We start from the raw sequence: 19,800 nt of genomic DNA on the forward strand, positions 1-19,800 counted from the left end.
ACGCGAGACTGAAGCGTTGTTTTTTTCATCGTTGCAGCTTCATCATCACGTTGAACCGACCATAATATATTTGACACAGAAAAGCGTATTAAAGGATACTGTCTTATATCATCGTAACTTTTGTATTCACTGACTTTTATCATTAACAATAAGATCTCAAACAGCAAGGGATTTATTGCAACAATCATCGTTTTGCATCAGGCACTAACTTTAATCTGAGGACCCACATAAACAGAGTTGATTAGAGTAGGCCAAAAAGACAGGCATTCTGTACAAAAGAAGTAAATGTACAGTTACTTTAATGACAATTTAAAAGTCGTCCTATATATAAATTTATAGGCCTATAAATATGCACAAGTAGCCTAAAAGTAAAACTTACTTAATAAATGACTTTAAATGTATTTACAGTACACTACGGGGCAGTAGTGCAGTGCAAAACTAAAACCTAAAATTGAATAACTCATATTTGACACAAGTTTTTGAGACATCTGCAGCCTTCAACGTATGAATGGAAAGCATGCTCCATCATTTGTATGTCATAAAATAATGACAGAAGTCAATCAGTTACACACATTTTTTCTGGATATTTTTTGCCAATTAAAAAAATATAAAGAAAAAAAACATTCAAGTTGTTGCTGATACTTCAGTAGGGAGATGTATTGGATTAATGCAAAATATAATAAACAGCCTATATTAATGGTGGTATTGAATTTGAAATATCAGGAAAAGGTAAAACAAATGTGTGTTTCAAATATGAAACATAAAGGCCTTAAGGTTATTTGTCAAATATAGTCTTTTTTTTTTGCACTTCATGCAGTCCACAAACCGATGTATTGTGGAAATTAAAATTGCACTATTTAAAGGCTTAAGTGACATACATTGATGTATTTACAGTGGAAACAGGGACGTTTATTATAATTATTTATTAACTGTTTTATTTTTTAAAGGGACCATGTACAATATTAATCATAAATGTAGCCATTTAATGCATTGTACCAGAGTTAGAGCTAGTTTACATCTGCAGCCCCTTATGGTTTTTATATGTAACATACACATGTATGATGGTTTTTGTTTGATAACGATGACTTATAAGATGGTTTATATACTGATTAGTACTGAGTAGTATACGCTCAAGTACTGCCGTCAATGTTGTTCTTTGCCTCTGTGCAATGCCTGTCAGCACCTGTGTGTCCAATCGGACTCAAAGCTGATCATTTGCTCTTACTGACGTTGTTCCCTTTTTTTCTAGATCCTTGCTTGTGTTGTACTTACTCTCTGATGTACGTCGCTTTGGATAAAAGCATCTGCTAAGTGAATTGTAGAATTGTAGAATGTATGAGTAACTGGATGTTTGCCTGGGCCACTCACGCTCAAAATATTATTTTCCAAATGAATCAAATGAAAACTGAAATGATATACACAATGATAGTGTTTCTGAGTACATATTTAGATAGAAAAAAGTACTGAAACAAAGACGTTAACGATAACAAAACAGTCAATAAGGGCCGAAATGAAAAGGCCAAAAATGAAAAGAGTCTCAGTAGGGGGAATAATAAGTTTGAACTTCCAGTTGGAGAAAAACAGGACTTGGTATGTTTTTATTTTTTGGATGACATTTTTTTTAAATCAGCATACTGGAAAAACAAATGCTTTATAAAAAACACAACTCACACATGCAACGTAATATCCAATTTACATTTTTATTTTACGAGGTTCTATAATGACTCTAGATTCTAAAATTTAGAATTTTCTGAACCTTTTGGATGTCCTTTTAGTCCTTACTGGGTCGACAAAATGAACACCTTTTTAATATTGTGCTTTATAAATGCACATTTTGGTTGTAATGTGGAATTCTTACAATACTTTTTTTTTAAAGTTAGAAATATATGGAGTTTTCCATAAACAAAATGTAAACAGCTCTAATAAATCATGATCTAGTTTCAGAGAAGGCCAACAGGTGGATTATTGCTCCAAGGAAATTTAATCTTTTCTGCCTTCCTGAAGACATAATGCACTTGAAGCTGAACTGGCCTCTTTAATGTGGCCTTGGATTCACTTAATTTTCTTCTGGCTCATCCTCAACATTTCTGAGTCTTTTAGCTGGGTTCACATTTTGGTCTGACTTGCCCAACTTCATTTTTCAAATTTTAAAAGTACTTGATCTCGTCCTTCTCCTTGATCTCTTTGTGCTCCTCATGTGGGACGCGTAAGCCAATCAGCAGGCCAGTTTGACGCAGTTGACAGAAAGCTTGGATCTCATTTTGCCTTTGTAGTTTTCTTTTACCCTGCAACTGTTGATATTTAAAAGGCGCAAACTACAATACTTAAAACAAAACATACACAAGTAAAAGTAATTATTTGAATACTCAAAAAAGTACCCAATTACAAAAACAAGGTTACTCAATTACAGTAACATGAGTCCATGTAACCCCTGTACATAAATGATACATAATAGCGTTGCCTTATTAGGATTCTACTTGTGTAATCTGTATTTGCTCATGCCCTCCTCGGGGTCTCCAGTTCCACAGTTAACAACTAACAGCTCCTGAAGCCGTATTTATATTCGCATCAGGCAAAAGTTATTTTAATCTCTGTTTTAATTGCTTTGTGGGTATGTTTTTGTGAAATGGAGCCCCCTGATTGGGTTCAGCATGCCCCTGCCTGGAGCTCATCCCTTTTGGCAGACAGTGAGAGAATGATTTGTATAAACACTGATGCGCTTCGGTAATTCTTTTGGAAATACAGGCATAATTTCCACTGTCAGCCTGTGGTTCAATGAAGGTCATTTGCATGTAAAAACTAAAGTAAACATTTTGAGCACACAAAACTCATTTTTCAAGCTATTTTTTTTTTTTTAAATTGGAGGAGCTCCAGACTTTGTGTCTCAATTTTCAATACATTGTAAGATTTGTTGTTTGTTGGAGAGTACTATGAACTCTAGTTTTCTTTCTTAAAAGGTCACTCAAAATACATGGATAATTTAAAGTAGAAGCCTAAATATGTCATCTTTACTGATGGGTATGCATCCCACCTGTATAGCAATGGATAATTCACAGTGCTGTCTGCTTATTTTGTTTAATTGAACAAAGCTTCAGATAAGACAGTGTGAAACATCTTTGATATCTAATGCTCACTCCATTAAGAAGCACATTGCCTCAGAAGTTAAGCTCTGCCGACCAATATTTTCCTTTGTCTCACTTAAATCAAAAGAAAATCTGAGGATTTAAAGAACATCTAACAGATTTATTTCTTCTGAAAGAACAAAAAATTAACCAGACTTTGGTGTATGTATGTCCATGTGGAAATATGTGCGTGTGTGTGTGTGTGTGTGTGTGTGTGTGTGTGTGTGTGTGTGTGTGTGTGTGTGTGTGTGTGTGTGTGTGTGTGTGTGTACTTTATTTACATATTTCCCTGGCTGGCAGAAGTGGTGTTGCCCTTTGCACATTTCAGATGGAAAGGGCAGCCATGCTCCAACATTGACACAATTGATATGTTTGCAGAGACAGGAGAGAGATAGTCGTCAGGTGGATAAGCAGAGGTTTATGAATCAGGTTTACACTCTGTCAGAGGGGGCAGACAGTTTAGAGTGAGAGGTGAGACGGAGAGATAGCGTTACTGTGGGGAAATAAAAGGCAGCCGAGTCATACAGCGGATAGATTATAGAGCTTTGTATAAACTATCTGTGTCATCGCAGGGCTTCACATCAGGTAACTGTGTCTTTTTATCCAATTTCATTTCTTTGACATTAACGCACCACGGACTCTTCATCTCTCTTAAGAGCTGACCATTCGGAAAAGGTTTGGCCCTGTCGCTTCGGTGATGTTTCAAAGAGTTAAATTGATAAATTAAGTCAATTAATTACACTGGGAGTGACCAGCCACCGTCTTGAATTGGAAAAACTCACACAAGGTGGATTAAACTCCATTAATTACTTCAATAAATCAATTTAGCTGAGGCCCTTCAAGTGGTGAGACTGGAGACAACTGTGTAAAGTGATTATGACGCAGCATAAAGAGGTTATTTCAGCCAGTCATAACTATTATGGGAAAAATGACGACTATACACAAAATGTTCTGCAAAGGTCAAACTAATTATGTGGAATGGACAGGTGTCGTATTCCTGCTGCCAATCGGCTTTTTCAACACTTATCCACTCTGCTTTGTGCAAGACTATTGTTTGACAATGCACTGGAATTAGCTGCCAATCATTTTTGCATGCATTAGCTGGAAATAACTCATCGGGGGGGGGGAGCGTGTGTTTGTGTGAATAAGTGTTTAGCGTTCATGCATTTACTCATAAATGTCTAGGCCTATTTGTGTTGGCGTGAGCACAAGCTTGCAAATGCTGTATGGTGGGCCGGAGGGAGCAGAGAGGCAAAACAAAAAGGAGTAAAAAGAGGCGAGAACATAGAGTGTTAACAGTGTGTTGCCACCCGGCTCGCTGCGTGTTGCTCTCTGTTTGCATGGCGCTCACATCCTCGCCGGAGAAGTTCTGTCAAGTCTGGTCTGGCCTGACCTTTTCACTCTCCAGGCACGTTTACAGCTCTCCAATACCTATCAGAATATCTGCACTCTCGCTGGCCATCTCTCTGCCCCCAGCACAAACTTGCATCACATTCTCCATCCTCTCCACATCTGTACTTTCTCCCTCCCTGTCTGGTTTATTATTCTGACCTACACCCCTCTGCTTACCCTCAAAATTTCCCTTCTTTTGTCAATCCATCTCATTTGTATTCCATTTATTTTTCTGTCTTTCTCTGTGGCGGACCGTTCCCTCGAGTGTGTGAGTCTAACGCTGCAGGGTCCGTCTCTGCATAAACAGCCACGTGGGAACACAGGGCAAAAGTGGCAAAAATAGTGGGAGTGAATGAGGCTGTATTTGCATAAGCATGGATAGATTTTTCTTTTCAATTGTGCTCTTTAACATTATTATCAGTAATGTCTTTTTAATCTGTAGTCCAATATATTCCTTCCCTTTATCAGTCTCTATGTCTCTTTTTCTTTATCTCCTCCAGACACGATGGAGCTGATGTGGCTGTACTCCCTGTGCCAATGTGCAGTGTCTGTGTCTGTAATTGTGGTGAGTGTGAGGTTGTGTATCGCGGTCAGTGGTGGCCATACAGACGTCCAGCAGAGAACTGAGGGAACCCATCTTCAACTGGGGAGCGTCTCATGCTCTCTGCGCCTGTGCCTGGGCTGGGTGGGGGCTATTGGGGGTGCAGTCGGTGTCCCTGTGACCGTGTTGCTCAACTTGAGAACCCCACAGTGTCTGTACACCTGCATTACCCTGGTGTGTTGCCCCCTGCTGGTCAGGCAGTTCACCATGTTCCTGTTGATGCTGCTCACACTGGATGCCCACCTCATGCATCACTTGGCAGGAAGGTGGGTCTAAATAAAGTTTACAAATACAAATAAAGTGTTATGCATGTTCTTTCAAGTACAAATACATATAATGCTTTAATGCTGTCTTGCGTGTGTGGGAGAGGTTAAATAAGTGGGTGGCAAGACTCAACAAACACTTAAGAGTGTTTGCAGCAATATAGGAGGAAAATCAATATAAGGGCAGAGGATAAAAAAGCAGCAAACATGGCAAGATGCGCCATTGCATGAATACTGTTAAATCAAACCAGGTTTTTGTTCAGTGCTCGTATACGGCTGTTTTTTTATTACACAAAATATATTGCATTGAGGAGGACAGTGTTGCGTAAATATCAATAAGCCTTTGATGCCTTGAGATGTGTGATTGACAGTGACCTACAAATCCAGCCTTTCAGAGTTAGAGTCAGTCTTATGTCTTTTCCATACGTTAAGCAGTTTGTGTGAGTGAGAAGGGATTTTTGTGAACTGCATTCAGAATTATTTTTCAAGAGGAACCACTTAAGGAGCGCACTCACAAATTGCAGATACTACAACTGCTAGAGCAGATCTTTTCCCAAAAAGTCTGATCTTCATTTCTAAACCCAACAGCGCTTTTCTTGTCATCTTGTCATTTTGTCTTTTGGTTGATATTGGCAGATAGGTGTAGAAACATTGAAGTACTCATGTTCATACATTTTTATTACTTCATGACATTAATAAAGCTTTAACTTTGTCCTCGTTCAGGTACACCTCTGCGATGACCCGTCAGCGTGCTCTGTGCGTGGTCCTGCTGTGCTGGGTGTGCTCCGTTCTCTCCTCCTTCGCCCAGTTCATCGGCTCAGGCGTCCTCGTCACCTGGACAAATGGTGGGACTGGCTCGGGCACGGCTGGTCATGAGCTGAACAACTTGACCACCTCTTCACCTATTCTTACCTCTTCCCCACCCCCTAAGTATCACCATGAGCGTAAGGTCATTGGACAGTACCTTCCATACGGAGGCTTCCTATCAAAGTTTTATGTAGAAGACAAACACAACTTCACTTACGCTGAGATTCACAGCAGCCACTGGGGAGAGTGTGCCCCTGATACAATATTAACCCCAGAATTCTTGGTCTATGTGCATGGTCTGACCGTTTTCGTGCTTCCTTTAGTTTGCCTCCTGGCTGTCTACCTTGAGTTGCTATGTACCAAGCCCAGTAACACTCCTTTTAGTCATGCAGACCCTCCTAAACAGGACTCCAGCCGGGTCCGTTCCCTTGCTTTATCCCTCTCTCTGTTAGTAGTGCTGTGCCTGCCGCTGCACATTATCCATGCTCTCTTGCTTTTTCAACCCACTACCAATCTCCCTGTCTGGGCTCATGCAGTCACCGCATTCCTCTTCCAGCTGTACGGCCTTGTGCCCCAGGTCCTCTTCACTCCTCCTCAGAAACAAGAGGTTCATGAAAGAGCATCCTTCCCTCCCTCTGTTCCCCACCTCCCACCTGCAGTAGCGTTGGTGAGAGGAAAATCGGTGCGTATGGCGCTGTGTGAAGCGGTGCAGGCGGCTCCATGGGCTTCAGCCAAACACTCGCTGAAAGCAAAGGTGTGCCCAGAGGTCTGAATCCTCTTAGGAATGTAAGGGTTCTTTTTCAATGTAAACATTTGGCATAATATTACATTAGTTCAATGCATATTATTCTCCATGTTTATGTGTGAAAGTAAAAAAAAAAAAAAACGATTTGGGTGCAAATGAATAACTGCTTATTGTCTTATTTTGAGCCACCTCATGTACACATGTTAAGGCTAATTGTGCAAACTAAAGGGCCAGTTAATTATCAGGTTCCACACCAAATGTCAGTATGAATAAAAAGAATCTCCCAGATGATGACTACCATCCTGATCACAGATGTCTTGTTTTCTCTCGCTACTCTTCCTGTGGGTCTTATTCTAAGCCTGTTCTCAGTCTCTGCTAAGCCAGCCACCGGTAATGTAGATATATGAGTGACAGCATTTAATTAAACATGCAGTAATAACATAGTGGTCCATAGAGGATGCTGGATTGTAGGGGAAACATCATTAACCTGGTGGCTGTTTTGATTAAACTTGTATATACAATGTGATGCGCTCATATAATAAAAAGGGAACCTGCTTGCATTAATTGGATTGTTTATCTTGAACTGTGTCGGTGTAAGAAATCACTGATGTAGTTAAAAAGATGAAATCCAACTCTTATTGATGATAAACACATGGCAGCCATTTTCTTAGGATGTCACGCTCAAGGTGGGAGTCTCCAACGATGGTAGAAGATCTAATGCTTTTCATTCAGGGTGTAATGTGAGGAATTGGACAAATCGTTATCGTCTCAACACTTCTGGATTGATCAACAACTAAAGGATAATTAATAGAAAATAGCTGCAAGATTTCAAGCTTTAACACCTTTGTTAACTCATTATCCATATTCACACTGCGGCAAAACCCCCCAGTGTCAGACATACAACTCACATACCTAGGCTTGTTTAAACACATGTACAAAGAAGACCAACCCCTGAACTGTTGGGGGAGCCATGGCTCAAGGGCACCTTGGCTGTACTCGGGTTGTGAACTGCCACCTCTCTTGCAACCACACCAATTTCTTGAGCCAACGACCCACCACTCCCAACTTTAATCTCTATGGCTTGAACTACTGCTGCACCATACTCAGGAAGGGCAGCTTTACTACTGTCAAAATGTCATACTGCTGTGCTGCAGGTTGTTATAGGTCATATACTTTTTCAGTATCTGACATACCATTATCATTTCATCACTTCTTAATGGTTTAATAACCAAAAACTAATCCACAAGGGAAATCCAGAAGAAAATAGTGATATATTTCAAGTTAAAAAAAATAAATTGAATTGCCACTTCATTACTGTCAGCTTGCCAACATTGCATTAGCCAACATTTCATATAGCAAGGAAGTTAAATATTTAATTACAGTCATATTCTTTGACTCGAACAAAAGTAAGGGTCTGAACTCCTAGCAACTGTTATGTCGGATAGAATTAGGAGCTTACTTTCTTGCAAATCAATGCTGGCCGTACTTACTGGTCTATCAAATATGTTGTAGGCTATTAATTTGCTCAGATGACCCTCTAGATTTTCCCTGAGAAAATGTCTTTTTACAGTTTCTCAATCATAAAGCGGTAATGTCAGAAATGTTGTGATATACTTCACACCTATATGACTCACAAATGCAGCATACAATAGTAGGCTACATCATTATTCTAGCATTTGAAATTCTATTTCTGAGCATGACATCAGTTGAAAATGTCCTTTGTGTTAATATGGTGAATTGGTTATCATCAGCATTCAGCTACCCCCTCTTGAGTAAGTGGCTGACTACTGACATTTCTGTTTGACTTGATGTTCTATTGTTTCAAATACATGGGCCAGACATGGCCATCGAACAGGCCGGGGGGTTCTGGCACCGTGTAGTTCCTAGAGCTGTTTGCTCACAACATGAGCAAACTCCTAGCCAAAGTTTATGTTAGCCAGGAAGTATTGAAAGCCACTGCTAGCTTTCCAATAACAGTAAGCTAATTGGTTAGCTACACCATTCTTAATCTTGAGAAAGTGGCAGACTACTGACTTAACTGTTTGATATTGTTACACAAAATGAGCAAACTCCTAGCCAAAGTTTATGTTAGCCAGGAAGTAGTTGACAGCCACTGTTGGTGTTCCAATAACATTTAGCCAATTGGTTAAGGAAATGCTGTGTTATGTTGAGATACAGCCCACTGTCCTTTGAGATTTTTACTGTCAATTGTCTATTCAGTTGCCTATTTACTAGGAATCGGCAAAATTACAACAATTTATCAGATAACAACCTGAAACATGGGGGAATTTGACCCTCCCAACCTGAATGTGGCATTAGAGGAAAAGGCTGCCATGTGAATATGAAAAATAGCTTGGAACATGGACACGACCCTTCCTTTCTGGGTTCAAATGTGTATTCTCTTTTGTTGTTAGTCAACTATTTTCCACCTTTTCTTATTTTCTACACTGATCTATTTTTTATGTAGCCTATTTTCTCTCTGATCACATCTTTGTGTTCTCAAACAATACACCGAGTACAGTTTGTCTTCCATCACTACAAAAAAAAACTTTCTGACTGAAACACATTATTGACGGAGAATTCTGGTAAACGGAGGGAAAAAAAAAAAAAAGACGTTTTTGTCCAGCTTTTCTGGCTCGGCTGCCCGTTCAATTGTTCTGTGTGCTTCCTGATTATGCTCAGCCTCGACTCACTCAGCCACCTCAATCAATGCCTCATGCTATGCTGCCGCTCTGTACACACCTCTTTGCCTCGCTTCAGTCCCACTGCCAAGACCAGTGAACATAAGCTGCGTTCACCTTCCTATAGGGTCACCAGGGTTGGCTTTGCAGATGGATAAAACTGTCCGGTGTCCAACAGGGGTCTAATCCACCATGTAGCTACCAAAAATATGAAAAAAAGTCAGTGGTCCTTTGATGGACTTTCATATCTTTTGCAACTCGTAGAAATGATATATGACTGTCATAAATGGGTCATAAAGAGGATATTCTCTGATCTGAGCCCGTTCCAGGACATTAATCGTGAAACTAGCATTGTGGAGAAGCAGTATGACTTATTCATAGATTTCTTGCTGTCGTTAAAAGGCTGGATTATTACTGCATGTCATAAACTCAGGCAGGAATACAACCAACTATTGTCTGGCTTGTCCCGATCTCATTTTTGCTTATGTCTATTGATTGGATAATCACCCTCAATGATCTCAGCAGTGGTCTGATTGTCATCAGGTCCAACAGAACAGTATGATTGTAATGGTCAGATAATGGCCGGTTTCCCAGGATGCAGCATTCTGCAACAGCACAAGTAATTACGCATCAATACATTCATAGGGTTTCAAATCTTTGAATCATTATGTCTGTATGTCTTATAGAAACATGCAGCTAGCTCTTGAATTGAAGGAGTTACATTATTGTTGAGTGTTTCTTTCTTTGTAGTGATGCAGACATAAAAATATCCAAGAAACAAAACCAGACTGAGTGCTGTGGACCTAACAACACACACACACACACACACACACACACACACACACACACACACACACACACACACACACACACACACACACACACACACACACACACACACACACACACACACACACACACACACACACACACACACACACACACACACACGAAGAGACAATATTCTCTGTTTTATGACTCATCGACCACAGCAGGTCTGATAGCAGCAGCTACCTGCTCCACCTTTGCGTCACCATAAACTGAAGATATGTCTGCTGTCGATTTGTGTGTGTGAATTGTTTGTTGGCCACAGTGTCAACTCTTGCTGGTAGCGTCTGGCAAGTCCATTACTTTGATTGCCGTTTGACAATCTGTCTTTATGACAGGCGACTGTGGAGCCTCGCCATCGATGGAAGAGAAACACATCGATCTATCACCCGGCGACCTCCGGCGGCTTTCAAATCTAGCCCCGCGCACAGATGGACATGTTGAGTGCGTCTCGACAGAATCGGGTATTGATTGCGTGGAAGTTAATGGCAGAGTCATATTTTTCGGTGTGCATCTGACTCAACCCTCTTGTCGCCCTTTCTTCCCCCGCTATCTGTTCTCATGATTCATTAGCAGCATTGCAGATCATTCTGGTTTGTTTACTCTGTTTTTATTGTGTTATGCCAGTTCCAACTGGTTTCACTTCTTTTTATCTTTATCTTCCAAACCTACATTTCCACATCCCCTTTTGATGATATCATATGCTCCATCTATTATTCTCTTTTCACAGTATTTCAAGTAAACAGCACCTGTTAAAAAAAAAAATATATCCAAAAAACAGCCTGATCCAAAGGTTATTTTTGGATCTTTTTTATTTTGTCGTGCTTTGTATCTTTCCCCTATAAAGAAATAGTTAGCTATATATCAACAATGACACATGGACTAAAATAAACAAGAGTGAAAGACAGGAGAAGAGACGACTAGGCACAGGAGACGGAGAGAGAGAGACAGAGAGAGAGAGAGAGAGAGAGAGAGAGAGAGAGAGAGGAAAGGTAAGAGTGAAAAAAGACAGCAATTTCTCTACAGTAGAACCAAAAAACAAAACCATAGAAAGTGTACATTTCTTTAACATTTACAATTTTAATAATAACAACGGCAATAATAATAATAATAACATTAACAACAATCATAATTGTTCAAATAATAACAATAATTATTTTTTAAAAATCAATAAGACCTCTGGTTTCTCATAAAGACAAATGATTTTTTTTTTTATTCTTTTCTTTATTTTTCTTTAAAGATCACTGGACAGTAGTTTGTTCGGCTTTGCGCCTCTATAGGCTAATATTCTGTGTTAGTATAGTTGTTTCATAATGTGTTTCAATAGTAAACTGTTCTCATATTTCTTTAAAAGTTTCCTTTAATTTATGTCACTGTTCATTTTTTATACAAATAAGGACTTCAGAGATATGTATACTTGTTCTGTGGACATGTTGACTGTACGTATGGATGTGTGCATGTATCTGCATGTGTGTGGTGGCTTTAGGAAAAAAAAGTGTCCGTCCGTTTTATTCTCTCACTCGCTCCCTTTTTTTCCGCTATCACTCCCTTTGCCCTTCTTATGAAGACTTTTTCAACCTTTTGATCCTCTTAATGACATTCTAAAATAATTAAGCTTTTCTTTAATGCCTTGGCAAGTCGTATTCATTTCTCCTTTGTCAGGAACGCAGCCCAACACTAATCCTTTCATTATTCAGGTCCAACAAAAGGAGGAGCCATGGAGAGAGGGAGGGGGAAAGACGGAGAGAAAGAGAGGTATAGGGGAGAGGGGAGAGGATGGTAACAGGTGAGCGGGGAGGGAGGAGGGCCAATTAAAAGATAGGAGAGCAAACTTTTTTGCAGCTTTTGCAGCTAGAGGGAAGAAAGCTGATTTTTCTTTTGTACAGACTATTGGCAGGAAAAAGCAGTATGCTTAGCAAAACAGGACATTCAGTCAGTCCATAAAAAGTTCAAAACTCCTCTGGTCTTCACACTTACACACCCCGGTGTTGGTAAAGAACTAAATATAAGTTCTGCTCTGTGGGGAAGATGCTTTGGCAATTCTGAAAATATTTAAATTTTCTAGCATCTAGCGCTCAATAGCTCCTGGTCAACTCATCAGCTCCCCCTCCCTCCTTCCCTCGCACGCTGCTGCCTCTGCATGCGCCTGTTAAAGATTGAGCTTTGTGCAATGGATGGTTTTCTCCAGGCGTGGAATTATAGCAGTCATCTGCCTCTAATTCCCCTTCCACTTTGGCGGCTGCACAAGCAGAGTGCCTGTTTTCTTTGTGCTTCCCCCGCTTCAAAATAATTATGGCGTCATTTTTATGTGTTTTTGTTGTTGTTGTTGTTGTTGTTGTTGTTGTTGCATGTGTCTGCATTTACCTTGCCCTCCCCTCCTACCTCCCTGCTCTCCCGTTTCCCAGTTTGTCCGACTAACAGTATATATGGCACAGTCGTTAATGGCTGGTGGGTCTATAGGCTCTCTTTTACTCAGTCTGTGGGTGTGTGTGTGTGTGTGTGTGTGTGTGTGTGTGTGTATGTGTGTGTGTGTGTGTGTGGAGGATATTAAGTGAAATGGATTGGTGGATTGGATTGGCTGTGTGCAGTATCTGTATACAGTCGTTTTCAGAAAGGCCGCCTGTTCTGGCGCATTGTGTAGAGGTGTATGTTCATGTGTGTGTGTGTGTGTGTGTGTGTGTGTGTGTGTGTGTTTGTATACTGTATATAAGGTGGGTGACAGGGACAAGGAGAGATCTAGGGGATGAGGTCAGAAGAGAGAGAGAGAGAGGAGGGGGGGGGGGGGGGGGTAAAGGACGGAGAAGGGCTACAGTAGGTACTCCTTCTTGCCCTGGCTGGCGTCGTTCCCGTTGAGGAAGGCCTCCTGCACCTCGCCGTGTTCATCCAACCCACTGGCCTCATGGGTAAGATAGGAACCTGGATGACAAAAGATAGAGAGAGAGAGAGAGAGAGAGAGACCGAGAGGGACATTGGAGGGGGAAGGTTAGTTGGCAAAGCGTCATGATCATTGCGGTGCCCATGCAGCATTATCAAACCAATCGGGCTTCATATTATTGTACCTGTGACTGATTAATTCATTAGTTAACTGATTGTTAGGTCAATACCAAGCAAGAATAGGCTCTCGAGTACGGTACGAGCCTACAGGCGGAAATTAAAGGTAGTGGGATGGATAGAGGATGCAGGAGAGGAGGAGAAGATAATAGAAAAGAAAAAGACAGGGGAGGGAGGAGAGATTGGCAGAAAAGGGGTGGACGGGAGGTTAGGTGCAAGAGAACAATGGCACTTTTGCGTCACTCAGAAACCCATTAAAGACATTTTAACACCCCTCCAGTCTGTTTGATTAATGATTCGGTGCAGTGCAGGTTACAGAGAGCAAGAATTGCTCAAGTCATCTTCCTGCTCGAGTGTCCCTTCAACTCGGGGGGGGGGAGGGGGGGGGGGGTGAGTGACACTCTCGTTCTCCCTCACTGCAGAGTCTGACTGGCATGCTGACAGTCACGGCAGTCTGAAGACAAAGCCTCTAATGGCTCTGTTTCAACATGCTTTGGTTGTAATGGTCCTGTCTCTGCGCTGATTGGTGGTCAAGCCAAACTGAATGTTGACTGACAGCTTGTCTAGCCAAAGGGTTAAGCAAGGGCTGGAGGCTGCCCTGCTATATATGCCTTTGCTGGATTAGTTCTTGGCAGCTGTGGTGCAAAGTCAAAAGCTGCCAACTGAGGGCACTTAAAAAGATAGGGTGCGCAGGGAGGCTGCTTTTAATAGATGAGCCTTGATACACTAACATATAGTCATAAAACATGGGGACCACACCTTCATTTCCCACCCCACCCTATTTCCTCCGCTGTCTCAGCCAAGGTCGTCCATCACAGATAGCGTTCGCCTGCAGAGGAGTATCGCATCCTGTCTGCTTCACGCTGACAATTTTACACCTCAGTTTGAAATATTATTTTCAAGGAATCTGGGTGTAACTGGCCTGCAATTATTTTTTCACAGCATGCTATGCCAGAATGTGGCGAAATGAGAAAACGTGCCTGTGAAAAATGTGATAAAATACTCTGATTTTCACAGCGTGAAAAGAAAGAAACTTTAGTTTAAATAGTGTGTGTTTTTGTGTGTATATTACCTTTCTGCCGGACAGAGCACCAGATGGTGACAATGAGGACGCAGATGACGGTGAACACCAGCAGTGCCAGGACACCACCTATCACTGCATACGGTACTGCGCTGTGAGTCTCCACAACTGCACCAGGATCTGAGGAAGAACAAAAGAGACAAATAGCGTGTGTGGGTGGGAGGAGGCGAGGGTAAATATAAAGGAAAGTATGGAGATAAAGGGAGGGAAAAGTGCTGGCAGGGAAACAGACAAAGAGAGAAGTGGATCAAAAGTGAAAGCAGGAGAGATGTTGAAGGGAAAAACAAAAGATATAAAAGTGAAAGAAGGAAAGCACATTAAAACGCCAACGTGGGAGAGAGCGTATGGGAAGCGAGACAGGAGAAACGAGAAGTCGATATCTTCCACCCAACTGGCATTATCACCTTTCATCACCCCCCCTACCGCACAAAACGGCAGACAGTGAGAAAAAAAAATGGGTGTGAAAAAAGGTGGAGAAATGAAGAGGGTGCATAAAGAAATAAGTATGTCTGCCTCTAAAAACCCACTTCAGCCAAGCACCTGTCAAGACCACAATGCATTTTAAATGACGGAAACTTTGAGTGTGTTTACACCCTGAGTAGAGCAGCCCAGAGAAATAAAATCAAACACTTCACTTCTAAATTCCGTGACACTTTTGTAGTAGAAAATTGAAGTGGTGGTGAGGAATTATTCATGTTAAGCTCACCTTTTACCAAAGTTACACCGCTTAAAAGTAAATAACAGAGGAACAATAAAAGAAAGCAGAGGTTAATAGTTGAAATTATTAGTAAACTAGGCAATTGTCATCTTTTAAAAATGAAATCCTTAATATATTGATTTTAGGCAATTATCAAGCAAAAATGCTGAGTGTTCACTACAGCTCATTAGAAGACTATTTTCATCATTTTAATGTTATAACCTGAATCTTTCTCTACAGATTGCATGATTTCCACAATGTCATCCAATCAGGACACATCTGACCACATACTGCAACAAGCAAAAATAGAGCACATGAGAAAAATGGGTATTTACACCAGATTTAGCTCCACCACAATATACAAAAACCCCTTTTATGTTTCCCATGTGTAAGGAATATTTACCCCTGTGCAAAAAAGTGTTTCACACAAGTGCTCACATAGCATAAAGTCATGTAAAATTATGTATTTTTTTGTGAGTGTTTGGTCTGTTATAGGATAAAAGTTCCAGTGTGACTGGTGAAAGGAAATGTTTTTTCCATATTTGTACAGTGCAGGCTACACAATTAATCCATTAGTCAAGAGCATTTTGTCAATAGATTGTCTGTTTGTGTTTCACCAGAAAATACTGGCCGCCAGCTACAGAATGAGACGATTAACAGAGCCCAGAGATGTAGAAAACGAGAAAGATACCATTGGTAAGAGCCAATGAAGGTAATCTAGGCTTTTTAAAAAAAGCAGGTCTTTGACTGTGGACTTAAATGCATCTTCTTAGTCCCTGACAGTAAAAAAAGCAATTTTTTTTCTCCGTCAGGTTGAGTGCATAAGTGAAAGAGCTGGTAACGCCAATAGGAGGCAAGGACACAGAGTTATTGATGCAGCTCATGGACCTTGACGTAGCAGAATTAAAACATGAATCATTAATACAGAACCAACACGTATAGATCAGGAGAGAGGAAGAGAGTGAATGTGGAGGTGAAGTAAAGGAAGAGGAGAAGTGATTGACAGCTGAAGAAGAGGACAACGTGTTCTCAAGCATGAATTTCTTGGTCAAGTGTGTCATACAGCGCCTTGACATAGTCTGTCTCATCCTTGCTTGTGTATCACAAAGTATTGCAGTGTGTATGATAAAAAGAAATACAAAAGAAGAATTAACTTCTCCTAATCCTGCTATAGGCAAATATTACAGCCTTTATTTCTGTCCCATAGTTTTGATCCTGCAAACTGCAATCAAAATACATAAAGCTGCCCTTGCCCTTGTAGGCTTTCATACTGGCTGTGGTGTAAGGAGGTCGATTCCCCACTAAATAGCCTATAGGCTATGTAAACATTGCTGAGGTTAAGTTCTGGAAAATACTTTGCTGTTGTTGTGAGGGCTATAAGGGTCGCAACTCCCAAGTACTCAAAACTTGCAGTTTATCATATTATCTCGGTTTTTCTTGCAGATGTCAGGTGATATAAACATGTGTCGAACAAGCCCATACTGCTCCTCCACACAGTGAACAATGGTGGCCACCACTTTCCTACGGTCTACCCCCAAGCCTGACTGAAAGCTGTAGGATTGACCATATTCAACACAATGTTATGCTGTCTTCCAAGACATAAATTGAAAACTTTTTAGCTTCTGTCAGACATCTAATGTTAGCACTCAGCCACAACCCAGCTAATATTAGCCCACTAAGAAGTGGCTAAATGCTGATATAACCATCGGACAGAGTGACAAGATTTGATGGAAAAGAAAATGTTGTTGCTAACAGTTGCAATGTTAGCTACGAATTTACTTATTAGCTTCCGCCAGACAACAGCTTTAGTACTCTACTAGCTACTGTAATAGGCTATTATGGTTTGAAGTGGCTAAATGCTAATCTAATAGAGTTATAAAAATTGCATTGCATTAAAGTTTCCCTTTCATGGGCTTTAGTCAAAGGAAAATGGCTGTAATTTGAATATAATGAGAAGTCAGCTATTGTTAAATTTCACAGGGCCAGCAATGATTCAGGAACTATAGCCTACATTTAACTTAGACTCTCCTGTTCTTAATCCACAGTAGCATAGCTTCACATAAAATGTGAAAGTATTAAAAAAGTGCCATGCTTCTCCGAAAACCCCCTCAAATTATTCATCAACATCGACTTAACGTTCACCAAGTGTTACAGCCTTGGCTTTTCCTATGACTCTTTATGACATATGCCCAGCAGGACAACAACATCTACTTGCAGCAGAAGGCAAAAGAACATCAAGAGAGACGCTCTTGCTTCCCTTGCTTCATCTCTGCTTAAAGAAGAACAGCTGAAGGTATGGAAAGAAAGGATAGCAGAGTGTAACCAAGCAGACTTTCTTTCTCCTGCTGTGCAGCGTTCATCTGGGAGAAAAAGATTAGACAACCACCTGGAACTCTGATCTCGCTTTCTTTAGTTCTTTCTCCCTCACATTTTGTGTATATGTGTGTTTGTGAATATGTGCTTAAGTAAGATGAATTTGTTGTGTAGCATATTCCTTAGTCCTCCTGAGACCAGCGTCAGTCAGCTTAAGCCTTGGGTGTGTTGTCAGTTATCTTGAACTCCAAGCGCCGATTCATCTACAGTACTCACCGAGCAACAAGACACCAACCCCAAAACACAGACACGTACACAAATGCTGACTGGGCAAGTGTGTGTGCGTGGGGAGAATCAAAGAGCAAGTGATAAGAAAGAAAGAGAGAGGGGACGGGTGTGTGAACATGGTGCACATTGAGGATTTGCAGGCAGGTACGTTCATGTGGATGCAGGGCATAGGAAGGTTGCAGAGTTGCTTTTGTGTGTGTGTGTGTGTGTGTGTGTGTGTGTGTGTGTGTGTGTGTGTGTGTGTGTGTGTGTGTGTGTTGGCCACCTGAGAGTCATCAAATGAAAAGAGGAGTGAAAGACACCAAAGGAGAGCAGGGAAGGTCGACCAGAGATAGCAGAGGCAGAATAAAAAGTTGTGTGTGTGTGTGTGTGTGTTACCTTTGGGGTCCGGGGCGAATCTGGGTATTAGGAGGGTTGGGGTGGCAGGATGGGAGGTGATTGGTTGGGTGGTAGGAGTGGGAGGGACCGTGGTAGTGACTGACACATTATCTACAGACAGACAGGGAATGGGATAACACATATATAGACACAAATGCTACAACATGCAGTTTCAACAAAGGCGATGCAGGGTTTACAGAAAAGGTTACTACAACGCATAAAAACACACATGCTCTAATAAAGCTAGACATTAAATGAGCTTCAGGCTGCCATATATCTGCGTGATGCTCTATGCACTCATTGGACAGTTCTCTAAAAGAGATTTGGTTTTTGCAATAAGTTTTGAGAAGGGACAAGACAAGAAAAATACTTCAACAGGGGGAAAGTGTTATTTCAAATATGCTGATCAGCAATTGAGGCCGATGCCATTTCGATACGAGTGACAAATGTTACTAATTATTTTCCCAAATTGACTGTTTGGGCGAAATGGAATCGATCTGAACTCCTGACAAGCGATAAGGACACGGACAAATGGGTTTTTCTGGCAGACCTGTGCGTCTGCAGAGAGGGGGTTGAAGAAGACGTTTACAATGGTAGAGACATGCTTTAAAGCAGGGGCTGAAGAGAATTACACCTGGCAGCCTGGCATTCATCTACGCCGCCACAATCGGAATATATAGGAACACATTCTCTATCACTGACACATTTTCTATGGCACAATGGCAGGAGAGACAGAGACATTGTCTGTGACAGATGCATTCCCAATGGAACGGTGCCATGCAGGGACTGAATCATTCAATAGCGAACAATAGCTTGGATCTTGACACATTCTCCGAAATCAATGGCTGAGACACAATGGTAGATAGCGAGGGGAGACAGAGACAAGTTCATATTGGCATTAAAGACAAAAATAATGGCTGAAGAGGACTAAAAGGATGGAGGAGTGGGTGTGAAAGTGTGTCTGTCAATGCGTGTTGGCACTTTAAGAGTGAATAGCATGCCACTTCATCCAACAATCTTTGTAACAACCTTTCGAGTAGTCCATGAAGTTGAAGTCTTAGAAAACAGACACACATAAATACAGACACATACAAACGAACCCGTAAACACACACACCGCTCCTTTGTAAGTTCATGCAGGCATTAGCACTCACATACGTAAACCCATTTCTACCTAGTCTCTATGTTCACACACAAAAGCACAACTGGCCATGAACACACACCTACAAAGGCACATGGGAAGAAGTAACACGCAAACACACACACACAAGCACGCACACACACTGCCCTTTTCTGCTCAGGAGTAATTTATTGGTAAGTATTCCTCTGTCTCTTCTCTCCCTTTCTCCCACTGGCCCTGAGATCATCAATCTCTTTTTGCACTCTTCTTATGTCAGCACTATACCTCCCCAGTTCTGCTTTTTTCTTTTCTTCTTTTTTTACCCCCCCTTTCTTAAAGCCCTGCGCGGTCTTCTCCTCGTAAAGAACTGAACATGATGCACGGAGTATTGTGCAGGATAGACAAAAAGATGAGTCAAGTTTTACTGAGAAATA

General features: G+C 41.1%; 2 protein-coding genes across 2 annotated transcripts in view; one reads left to right on the forward strand and one right to left on the reverse strand.

Annotated features, from left to right (window-relative positions):
* Nucleotides 1-3,522: 3,522 nt before the first annotated feature.
* LOC114921113 (adenosine receptor A1-like) lies at nucleotides 3,523-7,216 on the forward strand. The gene is made up of 3 exons (XM_029280487.2): nucleotides 3,523-3,707; nucleotides 5,015-5,381; nucleotides 6,102-7,216. Exons 2-3 carry the CDS (start codon nucleotides 5,020-5,022, stop codon nucleotides 6,955-6,957), a joined length of 1,218 nt encoding a protein of 405 aa, XP_029136320.1. The 5' UTR covers nucleotides 3,523-3,707; nucleotides 5,015-5,019; the 3' UTR covers nucleotides 6,958-7,216.
* A 4,017-nt stretch (nucleotides 7,217-11,233) lies between these two features.
* The window catches only part of cadm4 (cell adhesion molecule 4), a 163,537-nt gene continuing 154,970 nt past the window's right edge, over nucleotides 11,234-19,800 (reverse strand). The window contains 3 exon segments of the mRNA XM_065958088.1: nucleotides 11,234-13,355; nucleotides 14,563-14,691; nucleotides 18,248-18,358. Of these exon segments, the coding sequence (XP_065814160.1) occupies nucleotides 13,246-13,355; nucleotides 14,563-14,691; nucleotides 18,248-18,358 (350 nt within the window). The 3' untranslated portion in view covers nucleotides 11,234-13,245.

This window comes from Labrus bergylta, chromosome 8 (genome assembly GCF_963930695.1).
Source record: "Labrus bergylta chromosome 8, fLabBer1.1, whole genome shotgun sequence".
Taxonomy (NCBI): domain Eukaryota; kingdom Metazoa; phylum Chordata; class Actinopteri; order Labriformes; family Labridae; genus Labrus; species Labrus bergylta.

Bases quoted from the DNA above. Each gene is read 5' to 3' on its own strand.
- LOC114921113 (XM_029280487.2), top strand. From the start codon at position 5,020: ATGGAGCTGATGTGGCTGTACTCCCTGTGCCAATGTGCAGTGTCTGTG. The intron at 5,382-6,101 runs GTGGGTCTAAAT...GTCCTCGTTCAG, and splicing joins ATGCATCACTTGGCAGGAAG to GTACACCTCTGCGATGACCC.